This window comes from Marmota flaviventris, chromosome 6 (genome assembly GCF_047511675.1).
Source record: "Marmota flaviventris isolate mMarFla1 chromosome 6, mMarFla1.hap1, whole genome shotgun sequence".
Classification (NCBI taxonomy): domain Eukaryota; kingdom Metazoa; phylum Chordata; class Mammalia; order Rodentia; family Sciuridae; genus Marmota; species Marmota flaviventris.
In genome coordinates this window covers 108,360,032-108,387,568 of record NC_092503.1, presented here as the reverse complement: position 1 = coordinate 108,387,568, position 27,537 = coordinate 108,360,032, and the positions used below count along the sequence as shown (strand labels likewise).

General features: G+C 44.2%; 1 protein-coding gene across 2 annotated transcripts in view; it reads right to left on the bottom strand.

The window, feature by feature from the left end:
* Nucleotides 1-27,537, bottom strand: part of Clic5 (chloride intracellular channel 5) — a 148,644-nt gene that overhangs the window by 72,296 nt on the left and 48,811 nt on the right. Inside the window, exon 1 of one of the 2 annotated variants that reach the window (XM_027950528.2) lies at nucleotides 26,384-26,809. The exons of the other annotated variant lie outside the window; for it this stretch is intronic. Within the exon in view, the coding sequence (XP_027806329.1) occupies nucleotides 26,384-26,446 (63 nt within the window). The 5' untranslated portion in view covers nucleotides 26,447-26,809. Of the gene's footprint in view, nucleotides 1-26,383; nucleotides 26,810-27,537 lie in introns of those variants that run through there. 2 annotated transcript variants of the gene reach the window in all.

Below are 27,537 nucleotides of genomic sequence, written 5' to 3'. Positions count from 1 at the left end.
TGCTGTGCTAGAGTGACATACAACCGATCAGGAGGCCCAGCCCAACATCTGTCTGTGGTTTGCGACTTTGGGAAGAAACACATGGCTTTGGGAGCATGCATTTTCTTCTGTCAGTAAAATGGGGATAATGACATCTGTACTAACCCGGCAGCTTTGTTCTCAAGTCCCAGTTGGGTAACACAGTGCACTTGCTCCACACTGTGAAGCAGGATACAGGTGTTGGCAAGAGAGCGGTCACCAGGATGGCCCTCCTGGGACTCACTAAAGGGTGAGGCCTTTGTGGGTTTGTTGCCTCACTGGGGCTGGTTACTCATAACACAGAGTTCTGAGAATGGACTTTAAAGAATTGGCCAGTAGGTGAGCATCTTTGTTTACCGCTGAAAACTCGCTCCTGAAGAATTCATGATATTCCATGGTCCTTTATTTTTGAAGATAAGAGGACTGGGGCTTTAAGGAATTCCATCCCTCCCTGAACATCCACTAGCAGTACTGCACCAGGCACTATCTTAATAGTAAGGAAACGAGGCCCTAATTGCCACCCTTAATCAATTCCCCAAGAGGCAGACACAGAACATGTGTCTTCTCAGTGGGATACGACTGTGCATAGGTTGCTGGGGACTGGAAGGAGTCACCTGGACCAGCCTGACAGGCCAAAGCTTGTCAGCCTTCCAAGAGCTAATTCCAGGCCCAAGAGGAAAAGGAGGATCATCCAAGGAGGGCGAGAAGCATGTGGGAGAGAAGAGAGAGCCTGGCCTCTCCAAGCACCCTGGCCTGTTTGTTCAGTATGGTTGTCACTCGGGCAATGAGATTGGGAAGGATGAGAGATGGGCCCAGAGAGAAAAAACTGACCAAGAAGCAATTTATTCTACCTAGAGCATAACTATGAGTGTTTAATCTTACATGCTAAACATTTCAGGGAAGAATCTGAAAGTTGCTCTATGGTTGCTGGATGCAGTAGCTTAGGCCTGTTATCCCAGCAACTCCGGAGGCTGAGGCAGGAGAAGCCCAAATTCAAGACCAGCCTCAGCAACTTAGCAAGATCCTATGTCAAAATAAAAAATAAAAAGAACTCAGGATGTAGCTCAGTGGCAGGTAGTCCACCCCTGGGTTTAATCCCTAGTACCAAAAACCAGACAAATAGAAATCCCCAAAATATTGCTCTATCATCATTACAGCAGAGCAAGAAACATACATGTTTGACATTCTTGCTCATTTCTTAGGTAGATATCTATGAAATGTCAATAAACTCTCTGCAGTGCAGCCATGGAGTGACACCTTCCTAACCAACTGGGTTGGAGGTATTTGTTTGTCCTTCCCTATACTCTCTGCTCTCTCCACTCTCTGGCTGATAGGGGAGATGGCATCCAGGGGCTCCCTGCCCTCTGACTGCAGAGAATGAGGCAAACCATTGCCAGGGTTGGTTGGGAAGTCTTAAGGAGTGTGAAGTCCAGATATTTCCTGCCCTGTGTCTCCATCCCTATTGGGCCACTCTGGGTTGGCTGCATCCTTACTCATGCAGACTCTCTGGAATTAGGTAAAGGCTCAGGTGTAGGGGTGGTAAAGGTCCTTGCTGTTGCTTTCCCAGGTATATTTCTCAACTGTCTTCTGTTGGTGCCTCTAACTCTCCTCACACCTTTGTAAATTATTCCTTTAATAAACTCTCTTCCAAGGGCCCAGTTGGAGTTGCCAGTGGTTTCTTCTGAAATCCTGACACATCATCATGGACTTCTCTGTGTCATGGACTCATTGGTGTAACAGGAATTCAGGGTTATTGGAATCCATGGTGCCACTGGACAAGGTCACCTACAGGGTGAAGAGCACTGGGCTGGATGTCAGGAAACCCAGGTTCTAGTACCATCTTGGCCTGTGTAACTCTTTCTGTGTTACTCAAGCAAATTCTCACTGGGCATTAATTCTGATGAATTATAGGCTTGTGCAGGGGTCTAGAGCTCCAGCAACCTGTTGAGGTTCCTGAAGGTCACCTTGAGGCAGAAGGCTGAGCCAAAGCAGCCCCTCTTTGGTCCTTTTTTGGTTCCCCCCCACCACCATAGTGAGGTGCCATACGTGATTTAGTTTGACACAATAAAGAATTCCTTGCCACCTGGAAATACTTGAACACTCCCAGACTCAATGAAGCTGTGAGGTCCTTTCTGGTTTTTAGAGCTGAGACTTCCCCTCGGCTCATTCACCCAGTAGAAAACCTGGTAAGGATGCAATCTCCACCCCAATCCACAGTATAGTAGCCAGGAGCTGGAGCAACATGGAATCACTTCATTGTTCAGATAGCAAAGAGGCAGTGATGGAGACCTTGTCCAATATCAAGGGGCTTGTGCAGAAACAGACAACCCTGGAGCCACACTGTCTGTGCTAGATTCCAGGATGGCATTGACCTGACTCATTTTCCACGAGCCGCTCAGCCGTATCAGTGGCAGTCATGCCTCTCTTGAAAGTCAGTGTGGCTCTTGTGTTGCCAATGAAATTATAGACTTGATGCTCTCCCATCAGTAGCCAGTGGAAGATGCTGAGAATAGCAACATGAGTGATAACCGTGGACTTCACCCAAGCATTTGACCCCATTAACTTAGCTGGTGTGTGGGAAGCTCTGCTAAATGTTTGCTTCCTGGAGACATTTATTAATGTCCCTTCTCACTCTATGAAAACTTTGCTGATTCCTCCTTTGCCAGAAGTCATTGCTCCTCCTTCTTAACTCAACATGCATCACAATCTTCTGCCACCCTTTGGAGTTATATACCTCTTGGTGTGTACATCCAAGCTTTATCTCCTCTGCTCAACTGTAGTCTCCATTGAAGAAAGGAACATGTTGTACCCACCTATATCCTTCACAGTGCCTTATGCACAGAGGAAACTGAGAAAGGATTTCTGATTGGTAGAATGAGAATTGATCCTATTGGATTAGGGACCTACCTTATAAGATGCATTGCATATTATTGTTATAATCACAGCACTAGGGTCTTAAAGGGGCATCTTAGTCTGCTCAGGCTGCCATAACAAAATACCACAGACTGGGTGGCTTAAACCATAAACATTTATTTCTCATAGATTTGGAGGCTGGGAAATCCAAAATTAAGGTACTGGCCAACTTGTTTGTTGCAGGCTTTCTTCCTGTTTTGCAGATAGTTGCCTTCAGGCTGAGTTCTCAATAGTGCATGTGCACCCTCCCCCACCCCACCCCACACACAGACACACAGAGATAGATGTCTCTCTCTTCTTCTTCCTTTAAGACCACCCATCCTATTGGTTTAGGATCCTACCTTATAATCTCATTTAACCTTAATTATCCCCTAAAAGCATTGTCTCCAAACATAGTCACATTGAGGATTAGGGCTTCAATATTGTGAGATGGAAGGAGGCAGAAGGCCATCGCATTCTGCTTTGGCTTCCCAATATTCGTGTTTCTCTCACATGCAAAATATTCATTCCACCCCAATAGCTCCAAAAGTCTTAATTCATTCCAGCATCTACACTAAAGTCCAAAATCTCATCTAAGTATCCTCCAAATCCTGTTAAGAATGAGACCTGAGATGTGGTTCATTTGGAGGCAGCTGTGAACCTGTGAAATCAGACAAGTTCTTTGTTTACAAATAACAGTGGTGGGCAGCATAGGACAGACATGGCAAAAGGAAGAAACAAGAGAGGGGCCGTGGGTCCAGAGTAAGTCTAAACCCTGGTAAAGCAAGTCCCATTAGATCTTAAGTTTTGAAAACAATCATTTGGGGTTGCTGTCTCACCTTCTGAGCCCAATGTGGTGGTGATTTTGCTCCTGTGGCTCTGTGGATAGGGGTCCCTCTTCCAAGGCTCTGCTGGGCAGGGCTCATACTCCCCAGGTTTCTGGGAAACCCTCTCCCCAGTGCTCCACAGATTGATCCCACCCCTAGAACTCTGCTCAGAGGTCTGGCTTATTGAAAATGAGGTAATGGCCCTACTCTTGAAACCAGAACCTTTTTCCAGCTTCAATAAGCAGCCCCAGCATCCTGCAGAAGCTGTATAGCTCTGTAAATATCCCAATATTTGGCCAATATCAACTTCTGACACTATCTCTGTCAAAAAGTTATCATTTTGGCTAACAAATGTCAGGACTGCTTTGAAATTTTGGTGAAACATTAAGGAAAATCCCCAGATTAAGATGCAGATCAATTGAAGTCATTTTCTATATTCACCACTTCTCTATCCCTAGTATCACCATCTGACCAATATCACACTGTGATGTCAATGTACATGCCAATCAGGGAGGAAGAGAAGCCATCTTGCTTTCTCCAAGCTCTCTCTGCCCACGGTCTGTTTTGCAAATGGGAGATTTTAAAATTCACAAGAAATCAGCTAGATCAAGATAGACATCTCATCCCAGCAACCAAAATTCCCAAATGGACAGAGCATGGAGTGAGTCACACCCACCTTTCAGTATGGGGAGGTAAGTAAAAGCAAAAGCACCAGTCCTGGATGAGCAGCTGGAATTTTACCCATAGGATATTGATGCTGAACTCTGGGGTCAGCTCTGCAATGTCTGTGGGCCTGGGCTGGGATTATTCTGTGAACTCACATCCATGAGCTCTCTCTAGTGACATTGCCACCCACATACCCATGGGAGAGGAGTTGAGAGTGAGATCTTGGAAGTGAATAGCTATGCACAAGATGCAGCTCTTCCTCATGAACTGTACGTCCTGGGGCAAGACATGGAGCCCCTCCCTAAAACTCTCCCTCATCTATAAAGTAGGGTCATGCAAACAGAGTTGTTAAGCAATTAAATTATATAAGTATTCAAATATGCTTTACAAGCCATCTGTTTTTAAAATGAAAGGTGTGATGAAGATCAAACACACCAAAGGAGATTCTCTACCCTCATCTCAAAAGCTCACCCACATGTTCATTGGAGGTAGGTGGCACCAGTGTCCCACCATTATTTTTTAAAGTGGTTTCCACTCATGTATAAGTCACTAGTTTCCATTCTAGCCACAGGTCAGCAAGTTAAATATAAATAAAGCAAACAAAAACCCCCTCCATTCTTGACTTATATATCTTTTTCTCTTGGTTTTAGAAAACCATTTGAGGTGGCCAACAAGTGCCCAGCTGAACAAACTGATAGTGATAGAAAGATGGTGGCGTTCATATCTGACTATGGACAAAGAGTGTCACATAACCTCCCAGGGACTTCAGGCAAATTTCCTGGTAGCAACACTGTGGGGTGTAATATGTGCAAAACCCCGATATACAGCAAGGGTGTCCATCCTCCCTCAGAAAATAAACCAATGCCAACTCCAAGGTCAGAGATGTGATCTTAATTTTAGGGGAACCAAGAGCCTGAAATACTGTGAGGATGTCATTGTAAAACTGAAGTTTTACCTTGACTCTCCTGGATATTCTTCAACTTTATTTATATGTCTGCTCAAGCTTAGAGTAAAACAGGTTGTTGGTTGATGTCTGAGAAGCCTGGATTCAAGACCAAATTCTATCTCTCCTAGCTGTGTGACCTTGGAAAAAGGACTGGATCTTTGAAACTCAGTTTCCTTTCATGTAAAATGGGCCCTTATCAGCTCCCTCCCCGAGCAGTCGACATGAAAATAAGATGAAGCACCCGCTTGGAGGAAAGTTAGCTCAACTTATCTGTGCACACAACCCATCTGTGACTCTCCATGACCCCTGTCTTCTGGCATTCATGTCCCCGTGGATAATCCCCTCCTTTGATGAGATCTAGGACTTGTTTGTAGCCAACAGAATATAATAAAGCTATTTTGCAGATTTAATCAAGGTCCAAATCACTTGATTCTGAGGTCATCAAAAGAGAGACAATCCCTGGTGGCCTGACAGTTGAGTGAAGGCTCATAAAAGAAGAGCTCTCTTGCTAACCTTGGAGAAGCAAGCTGCTGTGATGTGAACTACATGGAGGGGACATGGGATAGGGAATTGTGGAATTGCCACTGTCAGGTTGAACTACAGTCCACCCACTTCCAAAACAGTTTTGAGGACACTCAAAAATCAAACAAGTTATGCTCATAACAAAATTAATAAACAACAATAATAACTGGAGGTCTGCTTCCTAATCCCTACAAAGCCAATTCCAAATTCCTCTGTTTTAGATTCAAGAAGCTCCATGATTTGGTTACAAACACAGCTAATTTCAGGTCATGCCAGTCGTTCAAGTATTGAAATACCTACACTGATTGGCTAATAGCAGCTGGAGCACCCCAGCTACCCCTCTCTTGGAACCCTCCAGATTGCCCCAGGATCCAGGATTAAAGGGTTACTGGCAGGCACAGAATAGGGCCTCCAAAATTGCCCCAGTGACACACCTGTGCCCAGTGCGTGATTATTATCTGGAGAACCAACTTTCCAGGTGTAATTCTTACTCCTCCTGGACCCCTGTCCCATGCCCTGCACTTTCATCTTCTTGTCTTATTTCACACTGCTCCCTATCACTGGAATGTCTCCTCCTCGCCCCATGTTGTCTGGCTGACCATATTCCTATGGGCTTTGAGATTCTGAGCGTTGGTGTCTTAGTTCATTTTGTGCTACTGTCATGGAATACCTTGAGCCTGGATAATTTTTAAGAACAGAATTTATTTTCTCACAGTTCTAGAGGTAATCTTTAAAAGCTTCCTGGAAGGCTATTATATGTAGTTATTTTGGAGACCCAATGATTTGTCAGTGATGCTCAGTTCTGGCTGCATATTAGAATCATTGAGAAGCTTGGAAGAAATACCAGCTTGAACCTCATCCCCAGAGATTCTGATTTAATTGGTTCAGAATAGGGCCAGGTGTGACATTAGTCAAAGGTCCCAAAGTGCTTTCAAAGGAAGGTTGAGAATACAGAATCAAGGTACCCAGAGGGAGTCTATGTGTCAGTAGAAGGTTGGTATCATGGAAGAGGAGGTTAAAGAGTGCAAGGAATTCAGCACTGATACTTGACAACCTGGTCAAATACTTAGTTGAACTGTGTGAATTTTAAAATTTTAAAAATGAGACCCTATGTTATGGACTGTATATTCAAGCTACTTCCAAAAAAGTTGTAAGGGCACTCAAAATCAAAACAAGGTAGGATCATAGTGAATATAATTAACAAGGGCATCAAAGTTGTTAAAGGGCAGTGACAAGAGAAAAGAGTAACAAGAGTTCTAGAAGACATCAGGCAAGTTCCTTGACCCTCCCAGGTGATGCAAGTCAACCACATCTTCCAAAGGCACCAGTGTGCTTTCATCTGTAATTTCCGTCTGTCTCTGTCCCTGCCTTGGGTCCCTGACTGGGGAATCATGTTCTGCATCTTTGCACACCCACAAGATACACTGTGAAACGACGCACACAGAGGGTGCTCGGCAGATGTCTTGTGAAATCAACTGTTGACTGAGCTCATTTCAAGCAGGCAGCCTTTCCAGAGAATGACAGCAAATGCAGGCTGTATTTGAAAACCATACAAGATGTTAATTGAAGTGTCTGAAAGTCAAAATGAGAATGTCAGTACACACACACACACACACACAATCAGACTGTTAACAGAAACATGAAAGTGAAAGCAAATCCATCACAGGGAGACTCTAAGTTGCAGAAAAGCTCAGAATGAACACAGAATTCAGTCCTGCCCCATCAACAATTTGATTTTCTAGATGAAACTACTAGAGCATGTATTTATGCCCAAGAGATGGACAGGAATGTGTGGTACATATGTGCATGGCCAACTAAATGGGCATTTACGTGTCAGTACAGCTGCTATAAGTGCTTTTCAACACTTTAAAAAAGTCATCTCCTTCAAAGAACCTTCTTAGGCATTTTTCCCCTTATCACCTCCCATGAAAATTTAAGACCACTGATATACTGTACATCTATTTATGTGCTGCATGTATATTTGTGATTGTTACATATTTTATATAGGCACATATGCATTGGATATATAAAATTTTCATCCCACAAGAACAAATTTTTATTCCCTTGAGAGTGACACTGTTCCCCTTGAGAATGCATACGTGCATCTACCTGTGCATGTGTGCACAGACTCAGACACTAGCTGGATAGACATCTGAAAAGCATTTTGAAATCATGAAGAAGAAGCTCCCACCTAGGCCAGGAGAGCAGCCCTAGTCAAGACTTCACAGGAAGCAGATAATAGCAATTCGAAAGCCAGAGAACCCCCGCCAGTTCTGCAGCTCATTGGACATGACTCGCTTTCCAAATCTTGAGAGTTGAGAGAGATTTTATGAGGCCATAGGAGCAGAAAACTTCTAATTGTTTATAAAAGAAAATTTTCTGAAATTCCAAGTTTTAGATTGCCATTGCAAACTCTGAAGCTTGCACATTTATTTGAATGAGTAGAATTCATTTTGGACAAAAGAGAATCATCAGCATATTTAATATTTTATAGCTCTGACCACCAGAGTAGGTAAGATTTTTATCAAACACATCATCAATCAGTCCCTGAGAAACTCCTTCAGCACCTGTGAAATGTTCAGCTTTGTGCAAAGACTTACATGAGAATATGGATGTAAAAGGTAATGTGTCTTTCTGCCCAGTTTTGTTACAACATAAAACAGATAGTATCTGAGGACTTCCATCCTGTGTGAATTACATCAACCACAGGATGTGGGACAGAAAGCCCCTCCCTGTTCCTCTGAGTAACCCTAGTGCATCTAAAGTACCATATCATTGAGCCACATGTTTCTAACCTTGACAAATTCATCAAATTATAGAGTACTGATCCCTTTCATCCTTTCCATCTTACAGCAAAGGTGCTAACTCAGGGGAAGATTAAAATCATGAGCCTGTAGAGTGGAAACAGATCTTCTAACAATTGCTACTATTTGTATTCAGACACCTATTATGTTCCAGGTACTAGTTGCTGGGCCCAAATATATAGGTTCCTTCTACAGCAAGGTCGATGGAAGGCATCAACCTCTGTTTAAATATTTTCATTTATGGGGAGTGTACCACCAGTCTCAAGGTATTCCATCCTTCCATTGGACAAATTTTATTGCAAGAAAGTTCTTCAGTTTGTTAAGCTAAATTTGGCCTCTCCACTTAAAAGTTTAAAACCAGCTCTCAGCTCTCCTCCTTGAGATTGACACAAATAAGTCTAACACCTCTTCTGTGTGGTTGACTAAACACAGGGTTCATGGTCAGCAAATTTCCCCACCAATATCACATCTTCAATGAAGGCTGACAGATAGAATTAGGTAGGCAGAGGGTGTGGCTAACGATTAACTGTTAGTGATCCCCTGCTAGCAAGTGGCAGATTGGTACCCAACATGAAAGGTCATGAAAGCAGACAAACTTCAGCACATAAAGGAGAGCAATTGTGTGCAGTACTCACAGAGAGTGCCCAGTCCTACCCCAGCTTCACTGTGGGCATGGCCAAAGCCCCTTTGACCCTTAGTTGTAATTCTGTCTGCTCTTGATGCTCAGCAGATAAATTACAGGGCTCTCTCTCTTTCTCTCTCACTCTCTCTCTCTCTCCGTCTCTCTGTTTCTCTCCATACACACACACACACACACACACACACTCGTATATACATTCATGTGTACAGAGAGATTTAAATAGATGTGTATCTATGTATATATGTTTACATGTATATACATATATACAGTCATTTTCTTTTAAAAATTTTTAAATATAGTAAAAAGATACTATTAATGTATTATTAACATCCAAGACTAAGGGAATGTGAAAAGATACCAGCAAGTCCCAAGAGTGATCAGGGAAGACTGTTCCTTCACTTCCAACCCCCAGGCGGACTGCACTGGTCCCTTCAGTGACTCCTTCATGGAGAGGGTAGGTCAAGAACCCTTATAAGCTGCATGAACTTGGACAGGTAACTCATCTATTGGTTTCTCATCTAGACAGTGGGGAAAATAATAATATTTAATAGAGTTGTGTAAGAATTGAATGATAAATACATGAAAAGAATTCATGTAGTATTTAGTAAATGTGAGATACTATTTTATTGTTTTTCTTTGAAGGAGGCTCTCAGGAATTATTATAAGTTGATTTCACTCAGTGAAAAGTTTTTCTTTGGTGGCACAAGAAGAGATGGAAAGGGAGTAAAAACAATTCCCTTAGTAGGACTTGCTTTCTCCTACCTCCTCCAGGCTGGCCCAGGGAGACAGAGAGTTTCATGTTCTTAATGAATCCTAAATACGATGTCGTTTCTACATTTTTATGTTTACAAAAAACATCCCAAAGAATTTAATAGAATTCCAAAATAATTTTTGTTCTTATATATCTAATAGGATGTTTATTTCTAATCACTAAAATAAGGTATTATGGTTAATATAGTATACATAGACTTCAAAGAAGATTCTGTTTACAATGTTTTTCTAAAGAAATAATGATTGGGGCTTTTTGTTGCAAACCACAGAACCTATTTTTTTCTAAGAAGAAAAGAAATGGGGGCTAAAAAGCCAGTCCCTAGGTCCTGTCTTGAAGACCAAAGGCCTAAGATGTCTACACCAATGATGCTGGGGGCAATGTCTACTATTTATGTCCACTTTGAAATAAGTTGAAAATAACCCCCAAATAAAAGCATATGAATAAAGGATAGAAGTACCTTTTATTATAATTTGCTGGCATAAGAAAGCATGGATTTCATAGATGCTATCAAGAAATCATAGCATCAGAGAAGACTGAAAATTAGGGCCTTAAATATGAAGAAGTTAGGTGTGCATGCACACATACACACACAGTGAAACTGGCCACTGTGAAAGTCAACCAAAGAAAGTCAACAAAAGCCAGAGATTGTAAGTGAATTCCATGAATTTATGCAATTTGAATTGAGGTCAGGACCCAGCAGACCCAAGGAATGCAGTTCCAATTGGTTTCATAGTTGAAAAATTCCCCAGAGAGGCCAAGTGTCTTGTCAAGGGTACAGGGAAGTCAAGGGCAGAAAGCACACCCAAGTGTTCACCATTAGGAATGTGTGACCTCATAAGATAACCTTCTCCTTTCTCAGAAAATCTGGAGCAGTTGTGTGAGGCCTCCCTGACCAGCCTGCACACTACACTCTCACCTGGTGTGCAGAATTGATTCAGACATGAGGTAATCATTGTAGTTTTTATACAGTGACATTCCCAGGAAGACTTGTGCATCTTCCCACTGCCAGGTGGCCACATCCCAGCACACAGATGCCAGGGCACCACCCCAGTGAGCAGCATGGCAGTAGCACAAGGCTTGGTAGAAGCCAGGCCAAGCAGTAAATGCCAAGGGGATCATTTGACAGAACAATCCCCAGTGTGGAGGAAGAGCAAAAGTGTGGTGATAGAATCAGGGAAAGAGTTCTGTCCAGGTGTGGTCCCCCATGTGAGGTTTTGCATTCATGACCACAGACACCTTTTCATGGGCCTGGCAATAAAGTCCTGAGCTTTAGCCTCTGTTAATGTTTCATCATAGGCAGAAAAAAAGTTATTAATAACTTTGATTCAGCCAGGAACATTCTCTAAGAAACTCAGAATGCTTCATCTTACTACTGGATCCTGAGGTTGCCACGTCCACAGCTCGGGGACATACCACTCTCTGCTCAGTCCCTGTCAGTTTGGTACCTAAGCCAGGAATCAGCCCACACCTCTATATAAAATGTCACTAGAACACAGGTGAGTCGATCATTTCATATTGTCTGTGGCCACTTTCATAATACAATGGCAGAGCTGGGTAGCTGCAACAGAGACAGCATTTCTTGTGAGGCCTGAAATATTTACCACGTGAAGAGATGCTGACCTGACCTAGGCTTTGGAAGCTGAGCTCTTCACCTAGTATCTGTAAACTTGAGAGCAGAGGTCTTTTAGAACCTCCTACAGGGCCCTGCAAGGTGCTTACTATGCAGAAGAATCAAAGATTCGATTTTAGAGCTGAATGGAACCTCAGATGTCAATTCATGGAATCCCTTTATTTTACAGGTGAAGAAACCCAAGTTATGAGTCCAAAATAACAGAATGGAAGGAAGCAGAGCCAAAATTCACATATTGTAAACTTCAATGTGTTGCTCTATTACTTGATGATTATTGGATATGGAATAAATATAAAGATATGCATTCCATTTGCATAGCAATAGCAGAGGTTAAGCATATGGAAAGTGCAAAGCACTGTGGATTTCAGCCTTGGACCTCAAATCTCAGGAAAAAAAGCATATATACATATATAAAATTTATATGTATATTCTATATATTATATGTGTCTATGTATATTTATTTATATATATAAATGTGAGATACAAGCATATATATTTTAATATATATGTGTATGTACATATGCAATAATAAAGTGATTGTGCACATATTTCTTTGTAGCAAACAGCCAGGATGAGGAGAGGAGCCATCTGCTCTGAGATTTCAAGGTAACCATTTCCAGTTGGTTACTGTCCTATCCCCTGGAACCCAAAAAAGGACCTCAGCACCCACTCAGGGAGCAGAGCCGTGATGTGGGTGATCTTTGCCTCCCATCCCCAGTCTGTCCTCCACCCCCACCCCCCCCCGGCTCCTTTTGGACCATCCCTCCCCCATGCCACAATTACGTGTGTCTGATAACCACATTCTCCTCCTTGACTGAGGACTGTGTGCTCACTCCTTCACTCCAAAGCACTCGCCAGCTGAGGGCCATTTATCTCCCACTCTGGAGTGAAAGGTACTTCGCCCTTGCTAGAGTAGTTCTTGGCACACAGATGGAGACCTTTTCTGAGGAGCAGCAGGCCTAGATAAGCTTCTTATCGACCTCAGGGATTAGGTCCAGAAGGGCTGGTTTGTGACTTTTCTCCAGCAGGTCCTATCCTCCTGGGGGAGGTGGGTACCAAGAGAAGTTTGCTGGGTCTTGCTAGAGGTATAGAACCTAGGTCCCTTTATCACCTGCCCTGGAATCTGCCTAGGCAACAGGTCTGTGGGAGAAGGAGGTAAGAGGTAGTTGTCTTCCTGTCTCTACCTGAGCTTTCCTGGGAATCTCACCTCATATCCCATCCTGGAGTTGAATTTCAATTCTTTGCCTGCCTGTGCTGCAAAACTCTGTTTAGTGCCTTCTGAAATGAGGTACCTTCCTGAAATGAGGTGCCTTCCTCAAACACTTGCTTTGATCTCCCTTAGACTCATACTGGCCTTTAGGTCACAGTTCCTTTGGATGTCCAGTGCTGCCCTGTCCCCTTTACCCTTAGACTGCAAGTTCTGCCAGGTCCCAACTGTGTCTACCTCATGTACCTCCTTATTTCCCCCACTGCACCGGAGACTGGCATCTGGGAGGCCAACTGCTCTAAGTATATCTCAAGCGCCTTGACTTTACCTGCATTATCTTTAATTATTAGCATACATTACAGAATTTTGGAGTCAGTCAGACTTGGCTTTGAATCCTAACTGCCACTGTCCATCAGACCCTAAGCAAAAGACTTCACCTGTCAGAGCCCAGATTTCTCATCTATAGATCTACCTGATGATCTTGCTTGTAAAGGATTAGGAATACTGTATTAAACAGTGCCTAGCAAAATGTCTAGGGCATAGTAGATGCCCAATAAGTTGTATTTATTATAATGACTTCTCTGGTCTCAGCACCCTTGACTTGGTCATGTGTCATAGAAAGGCCTGGCATCAGCAAGGCTAGACCCCATGGCGTGAGTGTAGCCAACCAGTGTATTCTCAACCCTTGACTCCAGTCTGCTATGGAGCACTGTAAGAGACAAAACTGTCTGGCCCCGGGGAAGGATTGAAGCTGTTAGAATCCCATGAAAACTCAATGGATCCCACTGAATTGCATGAATAACATTGTTAAATATCATTTCTTTTTCTTTCTTTTTTTTTTTTTTGTGCCCTGGCAAATTATCTATTTTTTTAAATTACTATAATCTCCCATTCTTAATAATGGAGGCAGGGCCTACTAGAATAAACATAAAATTTCTTATAAGACAAGGGCTTCATCCTTGCATAGATGAGTTTCATACCCTATCTCAGAATCCTGATGAAGCATTTTGATCAAGAGCCGGCTCTAGGGTAAACCAGTAAGAGGACAGGGTCTGCCTTTGGCAGTCACCCCACAATGCACAACAAGGACCACTTCCCCCCATAACCTGATGGTCCTCAAGATCTGTACCCCAGTAGCATGTAGCATTCCTGATCTTTCTGCCCTTCCTTCTGATCTGCTTGCCTCTGACTACTTGATGAAGTAGTCCTACCTAACATGTGAACTGGAACCACAGGGTCCATGTGTAGCCATTTAGAGCAACATATTTATACTTTAGAAATGGCCCATGGGGAATATTTCTTAAAGCAAAGAGGTTGATCAAAGAGTATAACATAGAAGAGGGAAGAAGACTTGTGGTCTTTAGAAGGCTCTAACTCACCCTCTTTGGGAATTGCATCATTTGCCTAAGTGTGAAGATCTGACCTTGACCCTGGACCATTCATTGTGACCTACGGAGAATTAAGAAAAGGCAAAGGCTTTGTCATCTCACTCCAGCCAGCCATGTGGGGAAAATGCCCACACCAGTACTCTGTCTTCATAAAGCTGGGGATCTGGTTGAAATGGGGCAGTAGAGAGCACAGATCCTGACGCCAGGGGCCAGAGGTTAAAGTCAGGATCTGCCATGTCCTAGCTATGGCTTTAGTTACAGGAGACTCCATCTGAGCTTCAGTATCCTCATCTGTAATGTAGGAAGAATGCCAGGGCCGACTCTGTAGAATTCAAGAAGTTAATTAACATAAGGTAGGTGTTCAGAACAGCACACAGCCACCGCTGTTATTATTCAGTTTCCCAGTGATTCTCCAGGGACTTCTGAAACTACAGAGAGACTCCAGGACCCGAGAGGCCTGGGGAACGACACTGGATCTTCAGGCCACAGCCACTTCAGCTCCATCTGCTTCTCCTGCCTTTCCCCTTCCTCCCTCAAATCTCTTCCCCAACATTTTCCACTTTGAGAATTTTATGTTTTGGGAATGGGGATGAGCAGTTTTTATAATTCCATAGGCCAGAGAGCAGATTCTAAGGTCAAGGGTCATTATTTGAGATGACCAAAATGTTCCATTCATTGGGGTGACCTGAGAGCATCTGGAAGATTACTCACCAACCAGACTCCTCTCCTGTGCATGTAGGATGCTTTAAGTTTCCACCATTCACCTCACTTGTCTAGACTCGGGATATCCTCATAGGCCCTGGTGGGTGTGGGCAGTGCTCCCCTCACTGGATCCTGCATCAGAATCACCTGCGGCATCTGTTAAATTGCAGATGTCTGGGAGTCCCTTCCATGAAGAGTCCAATTTATATGTATGGGCTGGAATTTAATGAAATTTTTATGTGACTATCCAAAGCTGAAAAATCCTGTTCTGGTGGTAAGTGCTCAGATCTGCTCAGGTTTCCCATGTTTTTTGTTTTTGTTTTTCCCTAAGCTTATAGAGACAAATCCCATCCACAGCCCCCAGCCAGTTACCTTGTAATGTGATAAAGACTAAATCTCTTCCTCCCTCAAAGGAAAAATTTGCTTCAACATATGAATAGACACATAAGCAACCAGTTCAAGGGAATATGAGAAATAAGGTTGGGAAAAGAAAGGCATCTTCAGTATTAAGTAGAAGCAGGTGAATTTAGATCTGGGACACAGAGGAACAAGTATGATAAAAAGAGTATTCTAGGAAGTTGAAGCAGATAGTACTAATCATGGTGGACGAAGTGAGAGAAGCTGTATGTAGGATGCCATCTTAAGGGATGCCACCGAGGTGATGGAGTGGCAGGAAACAGGGAAACAAACAACTTGGTTTCTAAGGTAGAGGCTGACTTGTCATTCTCCAAACCCATTTCCCCTCTCTCCTGGGAAACACAGCTAGATGGCACTTCCCAGACTCCCTTGCACATGAGATAGCCATGGGATTGAGTTCTGGATGTGGAAAGTGGGTGAAGTGATATGGCCACTTCCAGGCAGAGGCCATGCAAACCTCTTGGCTGGATCCTTTACCTTTAGTCTTCCCTCTGTGCTGGTTAAATGCAGAACCCAGCAGAAGAGTTGGCGGCCTTGGGGAGTGACAGAACTACAGAATGGAACGAGCCTAAGTGGAGAAGACCCCTCAACAAATGCTTCATGGAGCTACTATATGAACAAGTTGATGGGTGGTTATTACAGCAGCTGGCTTCTATGGCCTATATTGACCAATATCCTGCCTTGCATTGAAACAGTTAAATAAAGCAATCAATGAATAATAATGGAACAGACACAGGTTACCTTGATGCAACATAAGGAATATTAGCAGAGTCATTATTATAAACAGGAAGATAGATGCATGCTGAGCATTGTGGAAGACATAAAAAGAATATAAGGCCTTGCTTGTGTTGATAACACAGAGACAAGGGTAAGTTTGGAAACTTACAAAAGAGGTTCGTGTTCTTTATGTTATTTGACCTTCATGATAGTCTTGGCAGATAGATCGGTCCCTCTTATCCTCATGGAAAGAGGATAAGTGCTCTCCCCACATCCCACCTAACTCCCCTTTCCCTTGTAGCACAGGCCCTATCCAGAACCCTTCATCCACACAAGAAAGGTCTGAGGCATTTATAATGAGGGGCCACAATCATATGGCTTTTTTAGTTTCTGAGGCAGATCCCAAAGACACTGTGAGTCCTAGAGTTTATGCTATGACGGTACAAAGCCACAGGACCCAAACATGAAAATGAATCAAAGGCAGGGAGACCCTACCCCTTCACCTGCTGTGTTGGCTGGACCTTTGCTCACTCTCAGCTTTAGGAAATAGAGGTGTGCGTCCTGGGGAGAGAAGCCTTGGGCTGAATCAAGAAACTTCTATCTGTTGCCATGACAACCTCTCTTAAGAGAAAGTAACTGGGACAAGATTTTCCCTTGCTCTTTATTCTAGGTAATGGGCTCTCAGCTGGACTCCATTCACTGCACTCCCCACCCCCTTCACCTCTCCTGCTGTTTCCACTGGCTTCTTTTCGCCTTACCATAGATGAATGATAAACAGAAGTAAAAAAAGAAGAAAAAGAAAAAATTCACCTTAAGGTCGACCATGGTTGATACAGGGTGCAGGGTCACCCAGCAGCACCAAACTTCTCCATGCCATAGACTATGGGGGACCACAGCATGATGTGAAGACCTCCCACTTCAAAATTTGCCTTCTCAGATGCAGCAGGCAGGAGTGCCATATTTAGACCAGCAAGCACTTTCCTCTTTCAAAATGTAATTGCTCCACAGGCAGGTAGGGACATAGGCAATCTTCTATATTATAAATAAAAGTCCAAATTGCTCAGCTGGCTGTCAGAAATGCCTTGTGATCCAATCTGCTGTGGTCTGAATGTATTTCCCCCAAATTCAGAGGTTGAAGCCTAATCTCTGAGCTGCTGGTATCAGGAAGACATTTATTGGAAACTAAAGCACAAGACCTTTTTCTTTACTCCTTCTCCATGTTCCATCCTCTGGGACCTATTTCTTCAACTGAGAAGTTCAAGTCCACATCTCCTGTCCTGACAATCCTCATTCCCAGTTCTGATGTTCCAGTACTCTAATGAATACCTGCACCTGATTGGCCTGCCCACGCTTCCAACATAGCAGTTTTAAAATAGATTATGTTCATGATCAAGAAATCTCTTTCTCACAGTCCTATTTTTATTATAAATTCATCAGATTTTATAATAAAGGAATCTTAAAGCACAGTTAGTTTAGTTGAGCTACACTCAATCCATTTATCTTAGACAATGATGGTCAAGCCCACCAATGGTATCACCATTCCATGTGTGGAAACTAGACTCTCCAGAGGTGATTTTACCACAAAACCATGGAACCTTAAATTTTGGTGTCCTTCATAAATTGCACAGGCCTCTTCCAAGGTATGTACCTAATGTTGTATTGACTCTTCCAAAGCACATTCTGCCTCTCAAACCTATTTGGCGTCACAGTGAACTGCTGATAGGATCATTGCAGTATCCTCCTCAAGGGCCTCTTCCTTGAGGCTCTCTGAATTCTAATGGTCATGGTGACCGTGGCCACTACAGCAGCAGCTGAGCTCACTCCCTTCGCTCTATCCAGCATGTATCCCAAAATGATAGATTGTGAATTGATCTCATCAGAGGGGGTCAGACGAGATGATGTCTATAGGTTTGCCCAAATCAGAAATTCCACAATTTTATGATTCCATTTCATAAGAGAGGAAACTTAAATTCCCCAAGCTAGCATGTGACAGAGTAGGATCTGGAACCCAGGTCTTCCCATTACATCATGCAACCCAGCATGTGAACCTTTTAAACATGGAACACATCATTCTGCTCCTCTCTTTAGCTCTTCCCTTTACTCCCCAGTGAGGGAGCAGAAGTCTCCTACCAGCCATTCAAGATGGCCCCCTGTTGTTTTTTTGTTTGGTTTGGTTTGGTTTTGATTTGTGGCTTATTTCCAATGGCTCCCTTGAATATACCACTTCCTCTAGCCAAATTTGTCTGAACTTCTTTACCCCTATATCTTTGCCGGACCCAAGGTGGTTTTCTAGTCTTAGCCACCTCTATGGATAGTGATCATTCTAAAGGCACAACTCAGGTCTGCATCTATTAGGCCTAAAGACCTGAGTTGGACCACACTGTCCCTTCATCTGTACCCCTCATTTTGTACCCTAACACTGGCACTAATATCCATTTGTAATTTTACTCTTCTACTCCACCCGCCATCAGGACAGCCAAGACCCCATCTTCCTTTGATCTGTGGCTCCCTGGGAGCCTGACACAGAGTGAGTGCCTCATAAACATTTTTTTGCTAATTGGCCAATTGATTGTCTTCAATCCTCTAACTCCTAACTCCCTAATTTCTTTATCTTTTTAGTATCTCTTTTCTTCATAGATTTTAAATTGTTTGTCACTCCTACATTATTTAAAAAAAAAAAAAAGAAAAGAAAAACAATTTCAAGGGAAGAAGAGCAGATAGAGAGAGAGGGTCAAAAGCATTCCTTTCCTTCCTTTCCTGGTTTGTCTGAGGAGAGTCTGTAAGCCTGTTTGCCTCAACCTCCTCCATCCTGTGAAATACACGCTTCAAGTGGGGCCTGGAGCTCCTCTTGCCCCTTTGATGCCACACTGCCTAACACAATCTTTTTTACCCAGGGTCTGACCACTGATTTTTCAGTCTTTGACAAATCTCAGAATGACCTCCTATAGCTTTATAAGGATACAGTTGCCCTAGCCTGACCCCAACCTCTTAAATCTCAATCTCTTGGGGGGCAGGGCCTGGGCATGTAAAGATTTACTGTCTTTTTCATGCTTTGAAAACTGAGAATCATGTCTCCATTGTGTATTATCAGTGCTACAAAAAATATGATTCAAAGAATCTTCCTGTGCCAGTTGGGCACAGTGGTACATAACTATAATCCCAGTGACTCAGGAGGCTGAGGCAAGAGGATCGCAAGTTCAAGGCCAGCCTAGGCAATTTGGCCAGACCCTCAGCAATTTAATGAGACTCTGTCTCAAAAAAAAAAAAAAAAAAAAAATCTTCCCATGTCAGCAGAGCTAGAGGGTTTTTTCAGAGGTTGACAACTCCATTTCTTTTTAGTGGGAAAGATTCATTTCAGTTCTGACAGCAGACTGTTTCATTTACCCTTAGTGAATTTTACATTTCAGAACTCAGATACTCCCTAAAGGAAAATGTAAGTTTCCAAAGTAGATGGTCACTCAGGTGGCTGGCAAAGAAATATCTCCGATACCACACTGAGATTTCATCTCACTCCTATCAGAATGGCAATTATCAAGAATACAAGTAACAATAAAGGTTGGCGAGGATGTGGGGGAAAAGGCACACTCACACATTGCTGGTGGGATTGCAAATTGGTGCAATGATTCTGGTAAGCAGTATGTGGAGATTCCTCAGAAAACTTGGAAGGGAACCACCATTTGACCCAGTTATCCCACTCCTTGGTATATACCCAGAGGACTTAAAATCAGCATACTATACTGTTGTGGCCACATCAATGTTTATAGCAGCTCAGTTCATAGTAGCTAAGCTATGGAACCAATCTAGGTGTTCTTAAACAGATGAATGGATAGAGAAGATGTGGTTTATGCACAATAGAATATTACTCAGCCGTAATGAAGAATGACATTTGCTGGTAAATCGATGGACCTAGAGACTATCATGCTAAATGAAATAAGCCAATGCCCCCAAACCAAAGGCTGAGTGTTCTCTGTGATATGTGGTTGCTAACACATCATGAAGGGTGAGGGGATAGAATTTCAGCAGATTAGACAACGGGGAATGAAGGGAAGGGCATGGGGAGAGGAATAGGAAAGACAGTGGAATGATTCTGACAGAACTTTCCTCTGTTCACATATGAATACACCAGAGTGAATCTCTACATGTACAACCACACTAGCTGGGCCAGGTGGCACACACCTATAATTCCACCAGCTGGGGAGGTTAACGCAGAAGGATCTCGAGTCCAAAGCCAGCCTCAGCAATTTAGCGAGGTCCTAGACAACCCAAAGAGACCCTGTCTCTAAATAAAATCCAAAAAAGGGCTGGGGACATGGCTCAGTGGTTAAGCACCCCTGGGTTCAATTTCCAGTACCAAAAAGAAAAAAAAAAAGACTGGGAGCCTAATTAGAATAAGTTATACTCCATGTTTATATAAATAAGTCAAATTATACTCTACTGTCGTGTATAACTAAAAAGAAAAAAAAAAGAAGAAAAGAAATTTCTCTGATAAATAGAGCAGACCCCTCAGGATGTCTGAATGGAGAGAGCCCTGCTACAGACCCAAGTCTTCAGGAAGCTCATGGGTAGTCTATTTTCTCTGAAAGCCCCTGTGCATACGTAAGCTGGGAAGTTGTTGGTGAGGCAGTGGGAAGACCTGCAAAGAAACCCCTAGACTCCAGAATCTTCTTTCTCACCGAAGTTATTGGCAGTTCTCAGGTGAGCCTGGGAAGTCTCCCCCAGTGCCCAGTGACAAAAAAAAAAAAAGGAACTGATATCCCTAGAGGACACAGCTATGAGAAAGCTTCCTTAGATAAAGGAGTAAATGACGGGAGGAATCAAGTTCCAGAATCCAATGATGGGTCGGGATCTGCACTGGCACTGTGGTCACACCTGCATTGGCCCTGTGGTCACACCAACTGCATTAGTTCTGACAGTTGCCTCTGCTGCCCTCCAGCTCAGTCTGAGGCAATCAGAGCCAGTGATGGCTAACCTGTGCCCTAGCTGCCCTTGGTCTGCATTCTGATTTCAGCAGTGAGACAGGATCAGGTGGGCCTAAGCTCTGACTGCTTCTACACATCAAGGGAGGGAAATCCAAGGACTTTGCTTTCACTGATTAGGATACATGGGGCTATAGAAGAGCCCTTCATATACCCTAGATTCATATGCAGCTCATTCTATGCTCAAACTAGCCCCAAGAGATATGTACTACTGTTATTAGCATTGCACTGCTAGGAAACTGGCCCAGAGATGTCAGTCTGTAGCAGCTCACACAACTGATAAGCCACAGCTTAACACCCAATGTCACACTCTTATAATGCTAGCATAGGACCAACACTTGGTAAGTCAAAGGAAACCAAGAATGAATGAAGAGTTTTGACCTGATTATCTAAACTGACACTCTTTGCCCTGATTGGAGAGAGCCAAAGAATACCCAGAGAGACACACAGCTCAGCAGGGAGGCAGGAGCTGGCACCACTGCAGACATACAGCCACTCCCACACCCTGCCACAGCACCTGAGTGAGCATCTTTGACCTTGGACACTAGTACTCTGTGGATGTATTACTGGAAAGGAAGCACTCAATGACATAGCAGGGCAGGTAGATTTGTGTGTTGGGTCATTAACTGCAAGTCAAAACCTGGAGATGGTGGGAAAGAAAAACACAGTTGCTTAGTGGGATGGAGGAAGCATTAAAAACTGTATGAGCTCATGCTTAGGTGAGCTTCCCAAGGTGACCAGGCAGACAGAACAGCTTGGGCATACAGAGGGAACATGACAAAATTTGATCCTGTCTGTTCTGGAAATCAGATGACCACATCACGGGGACCCATGTTTGACTTGCACCCCATACCACTGTCAGGGCTTTGGAGTCACTTGGTAAAGGAAAATACTAGTCATTTCCATCAGACAATCAGAAGGACTTGTTTTTATTTCCCCCACACTGAACGGATGATTATTTGACTAGACCGACCCCATGCACTGATTGTTCTAGAGTTCTGTGGATAGGGCTTACTGGTCCGTCAGCATTTGTTAACTGAGCACCAACTGGGTTGAGCTATCAACACTCCTGACCATGATGCCCTGAAGCCGTTAGAAGTTTTGAACATTAATCTGCACCAGCAAGGCCACCAACTTCAGTTGTGGCAGAAGCTGCCTGCCATCAGCCCCACCTCTCATGATGCCTTAGAGGCTCTCCACCAAGCTGCAGACTAGAGTCACCCAGGGGTGGAGGTGAAAATCCAATTCTGGGCCCCACCCACAGAAACGCCCATGTAATTGGCCCGGGGAACAGCCTGGCATCAAGAGTTTTAAAATCCCCTAAATAATATGAATATGTAGTCAAGGTTGAGAGTCACTGGCTTTTGTTGAAATCCAGGTTCCTGGCCCCAGGAGAGGTTTGTAGGGAATCTGTTCACCATGGTCACATTGCTTCAGTGGCTTTCTGCGTCTGGGGTCTAGGGATTCGACTGAAAGTGGTGGAGGCAATACCTTGATCTAACATACTCAGCACATCCTGTGTTTGTCTTCCCAAATTGCTTTCTGTTTTGCTTTTACTTCCTTGCTCGTTTTATCTTGCAATAAACCACCCTTGTGCCATTATGCAGTCCCTAATCTGTTGCCTTCTCTTTCTGATCAAAGTCCAAGCTTCACATGATCTCATTGATTTCCCATCCCTGTGAGTAAGGAAAGAGCCAGGGCTTTGTTCCCCAAGGCAAATCAGGGATCTGCAGACCGAGAACAGTTCCACCTGCCACCTTACTTGCATCACGACTGCAGTCAAGGTGTTTATAGCAATATTCAACTTATGTACTTATATGTTATCTTAGAATCTCACAACAAATCCTTGGTGACTGTATTTTCCTAACCAGAGTGATGATACATCCTGATTTACCCCCAAATAATCCTGGGTTATATATGTTGTCCCAGACCAATTATTTCTTTTGCTTCCAAACTGTTTTGGTTTGGACAATGAGTTATCTGCTCACCTTATCTATAACCATCTCTTGTTTTAAGGAGTGGGGGGGGGGGGTTGCTGTAAAGGCTCATAAAAGTTAAATAATTTGTTTAGAGTTATTTAGCTAATTAGAGGCAGAGATAAAACTTGTACTCAGATCCTATGTCTCCAGATCTTTGCCCTACCCACAGAATCGGAGTGTATCTGATCTAACCTTCTTCAATATAAATCAAGAAACTAAAGAAGTAAGGAAACTATCTCTTTAAATCCCAGTTGGAATGTTCATTGGAATTTAGAGAGCATGGCAGTTTCCTTGACAGAATTTTGTAAACACATTAGGACAGATTAGCAAATTATAAATCATCATCTTCATGGATGACACTTAAAAGCTGAACTTGTCAAAATAAGGTGCAAGGACTGACATACTGGCGTTTGGAAAAGAACAGGAAGTTTAGATTCTGAACTGCTACGTTTAAGGACTGAATCTTAATGCTGTTTGCTGTCTATCTCTGGACATTTCACACACCCTCTCTGAGCTAGTGTGTTGTGTTGTATAAAATGGGACTGATCCTCATTCTTATTTCCCTGGACTGTTACATAGAGAGCAAACTGCAGCTCACCAAATGCTCTGACAACACCAAGCCTCACAAGCTCCCTGTGAGTCAGGTTTATGAGCTTGCTTCATTTTTTTCACATCAGCAAATCAATCATCATAAATGAGAATGTTGAGGATCAAATGAGATAAGATATATAAACTTGCTGCACAAGTCCTAAAATGCTGCTGTTTGCTGTTATTATTATCATTAATACTATTATCAGTATTAGTAACAGATAATGACTACCAACTGATAGGGGAGAGGATCACATGTCCCTGAAGCTCACTGCATGAGCTTTTTGATTCTAAATCAAGCTCATCTTGATTTAGAATGGTGGACCCAGCAGGTGGGCTGAGTTGGGGATCCTTTAAGAGAGTATTGAAAATGACCAACACCACACCTGTGGGTGGAGCCTGCTGTGCCTGGGAGACTTCATAGAAATCCACAGGCCCTGACCTGCAGAAAGCACTTTGGTTACCTGACACCATCTGCAAGAAAGGCTTTCTTTTAATGGGCATCTTACAGCTTCCAGAGACTTCAAACTTGGGAAAAGTCTGATTCTCAAATCAGGATATTGCTTCCCTAAAATAACACAGTCCAAGGCCTGGACAGCAACTTTAGTTCACAATATTTCCAGCTTCTACTTGACCCTATAAGTGGTAACACTAAACAGAAGTCAGAAAAAAAGAAAGAAAGAAAAGAAAAAGGGGGGGGAGGACAGGATCAAAACAGCTTTTCTATCTAATTTTTTTTGTTCCCTCCAGCATTCTGGTCTTGGAGTGGCCATGAAGGATCTGCTTGACTCTTGTGGATTACTTTCCTTTGGGGCGGGGGGGGGGGGGGGGGAATGACAACACAAACATTTTAGAATTCTTTGAGTGGGCACTGGGATCTGAAAAGTGAGCTTTTCATATAAATCTCCAAAGCTGCCAACATGAAATTCCAAAGGTGCAGGTAGGATCGGTCTCCACAAGGAGCAGTAGGGCAAAGGGCTTCTTTGCCTCTAAAGAACCAATTTGTGTTTCAAATATCTCTCAAGAACTTGACACCTTGAAGCTACCTCCTCCCAGGGAATCTGAGTAAGTCCTAGAATAGCTTTCTTAAGGAGAGCAGCAAGACTCATCGCTTTGTGAAAGCTCTGCCTATTCATCCTCTGGGCTGCAAGCCTGAACTCTGGGGTTCAGGGTGCCCCCTTACCACTCCCATGGCTCAACACTGCCCAGCCTGGGAGGGGATGTGACCTCTTTCATACCTGGCTCTGCCAGGTTGGAAATCCTGCCTAGAGGGGATCTAGAAATCAAAGGAGGACATCCTGGGAAGAGACTAGGCTGAGGAAAGCAAGTGTCACTAAATGAGAGGTGTAATTTTGAAAAAGAAACATAAACAGTTTAAAACCCAGCAGGGGAAACTTTTGTAATAGACTGGGACATCAGAGACAGATCACTTCGCAAGCATGCAATAAATCACAACTGGTCATATGAATACGTTTTTGGATTACAAAGGTAGCAGAGACCAAATGATTGTTATCAGGTTTACATCCACCTGAAACTTTCTGCAAAGCAAACAAACAAAATCCTATTTAACCGGCTTGCAAAGGAGAACCATTTGGGGGAAATAACAGCCCCATAATCCTCCCCCAGCACCAAGGACTCCTCTGCTCAGCTATCGGAATATTTCCGGAGAAACTTTGCATTCAGAAAGTTTATCCCCCACTGTGAAAGGTCTCTGCGCTCGCAGCTTGGAGACTCCCCTCCCCCAAGTCCTGAGGACTCTTTCTGCTGGCCCTGGAGGCCACTCTCCTTCGGCCTCAGGTTTCCAGGCTTCTGCAGTGTCGGCACTGAGGACTGATCAAATGTTTCTTTCTCATTGCATCAGGGCACGGGGAAACGCTGGCTGCCTCAGCCTCCTTCCTTCCTCCTACAGGTTGCAAATGAAGTACAGCAGCTTTGACCTGAACTGCTACTGTCCAAGGAGCAAGGCGGCTTAATTTAATTTTGCACTGCGCTCCTTTATCCCAGTCTGACCGCGAGGTTTCCCCTCACCAAACGCTTAGCGTTTCCCGAGTCCCCTATATAATGCTGATTATGACAGTAATAATAACTTCAGGGAATGGGGTGTTCATTTTCTGCTCTCTAAGTCACAAACCAAGAAATCACCTTCATTTCCTTCGTTTTGATTTTGGTGGCTCTGAGTAAAGCGAGGAAGAGGATTTGAAGAAATGTTATTTTTGCTTTGCCAAAATGTCACCAACATTGTATCAAATATTCTAACAATAATACTTCCTTCTCTCTCTCTTCCCTCCTCCTCTCTCTTGTAGAAGAAAGGGTTGTGGGTGGGTTCAGCCAGGTTCCTGCCATGTCCCTACACCTGCAGATGTCCTTCAGACCAGTCAAAATCCCACTGGGGAGGACGGGACTGGCAGTGATGACCGCGGATCCTGCAGCAGGTTTGACAAACTGCGGGACACCTCTCCAAGAAGACAACCACCTGCCACGTTGCCCCTCACTCCATTCTGCCCTGGAGCCCCCCGAAGCGAGGCGCTGACCTGCAGATAGGTCATCCAGGGGACCTCAAGGGCCCCGGACTGCCTTCCCTAGGGAGGGTACAGAGTCCTAGCGCGATCCGCGCCCTGGCACGTGAGCCTGCGCCAGTAGGAGCCCGGCTGGAGGCGCTGCAGGTGCTGCGGGAGCACGGACGGCGACCTACCTTCACGAAGAGCTCGATCTCGGGGTCCCTGTCGTCCCCGTTAGCTGTGGCCGAGTCTGTCATGCCGTCGGCGCCTGGGGCCACCGTCCCGAGCCGGAGAGGCGCCACCTCTGCAGCTCCGGGGCCAAAGCTCCGCCGCTTCTGCTCCTGCCCAGCGGGGCCTCTTTTCAGAGCGGTGCTTAGAATTTTTTTTTTTTTTAAACCATCTATTTCCCTAGCTGAGGCAGTCGATGTCGAGAGATCTGTGTCCTAGGTGATCACATGAAAAGGGCTGAATCCAGCAGGAGGCAGAGAGCTGAGGGGAAAGGCAGGTTAAGGGGTGACAACAGGTCCTGGGAGCAACAAGTGCGGGGCTGCCGGGAGGTGTCACAGGATCCGCGACTGTCAGCTATCCCGCCGCTGCGGCCAACACGCCCAAAATAGCCAGAGGCTGGGGGGCGGGGTCAGTACCGGCGGGGACTGGGTGTGGGGGGGGACACCTTGGGAGCTCCGGCACCGCCCCACGACCCCGAGCGTTGAGAGCCACTGAAGGAGCTCCGCCACAGGAGGATGTCCCGGGGAGGATAAAGAAGGGATGGAGAGGGAATGGGGGAGAAGAGGAAGAAAAAAAAGGTTAGCAGAAGGGGAAAGGAAGGGAGGGGAGGGGAGTCTTATGTTTTTCATTTAGCATAGCTCCTTCAAGTTGCTCCACTACCTGAACTATCCACTTGGAAAGTTCTTCCTAGAGAGGCTTAGGGCAGGGAGGAGAAGTGGGGGAACGAAGAAGAGAAGAAAAGACCCCTAATACAGGTCATTTGCCATCCTCATCCTCGGGCTGAGCAGATACACTGCAGGGCAGGAGTGGCATGTAAGGCAGAGGGGTGAGCCAACCGGGTCAGGTGCTGCCGCAGGGGCGACCAGAGCCAAGGATCCATGTCTTTCCAAGTTCTGGATTATTTTTGTCCTTCCCCTTTACATTCCTCCCCCCACCCCCCACCCCCTTCCTTTCTCTTCTCTTCTTTTCCTCCCTGCCTTTTCTATCCTTATTCCATTTCTATTCTCTCTCTCTCTCTCTCTCTCTCTGAAGTACTACACATACTGGGAAAATGCACATATTATAGGTGTACATTTTAATGAATTTTTACAATCTGAACCCACCCATGTAACCAGCACCA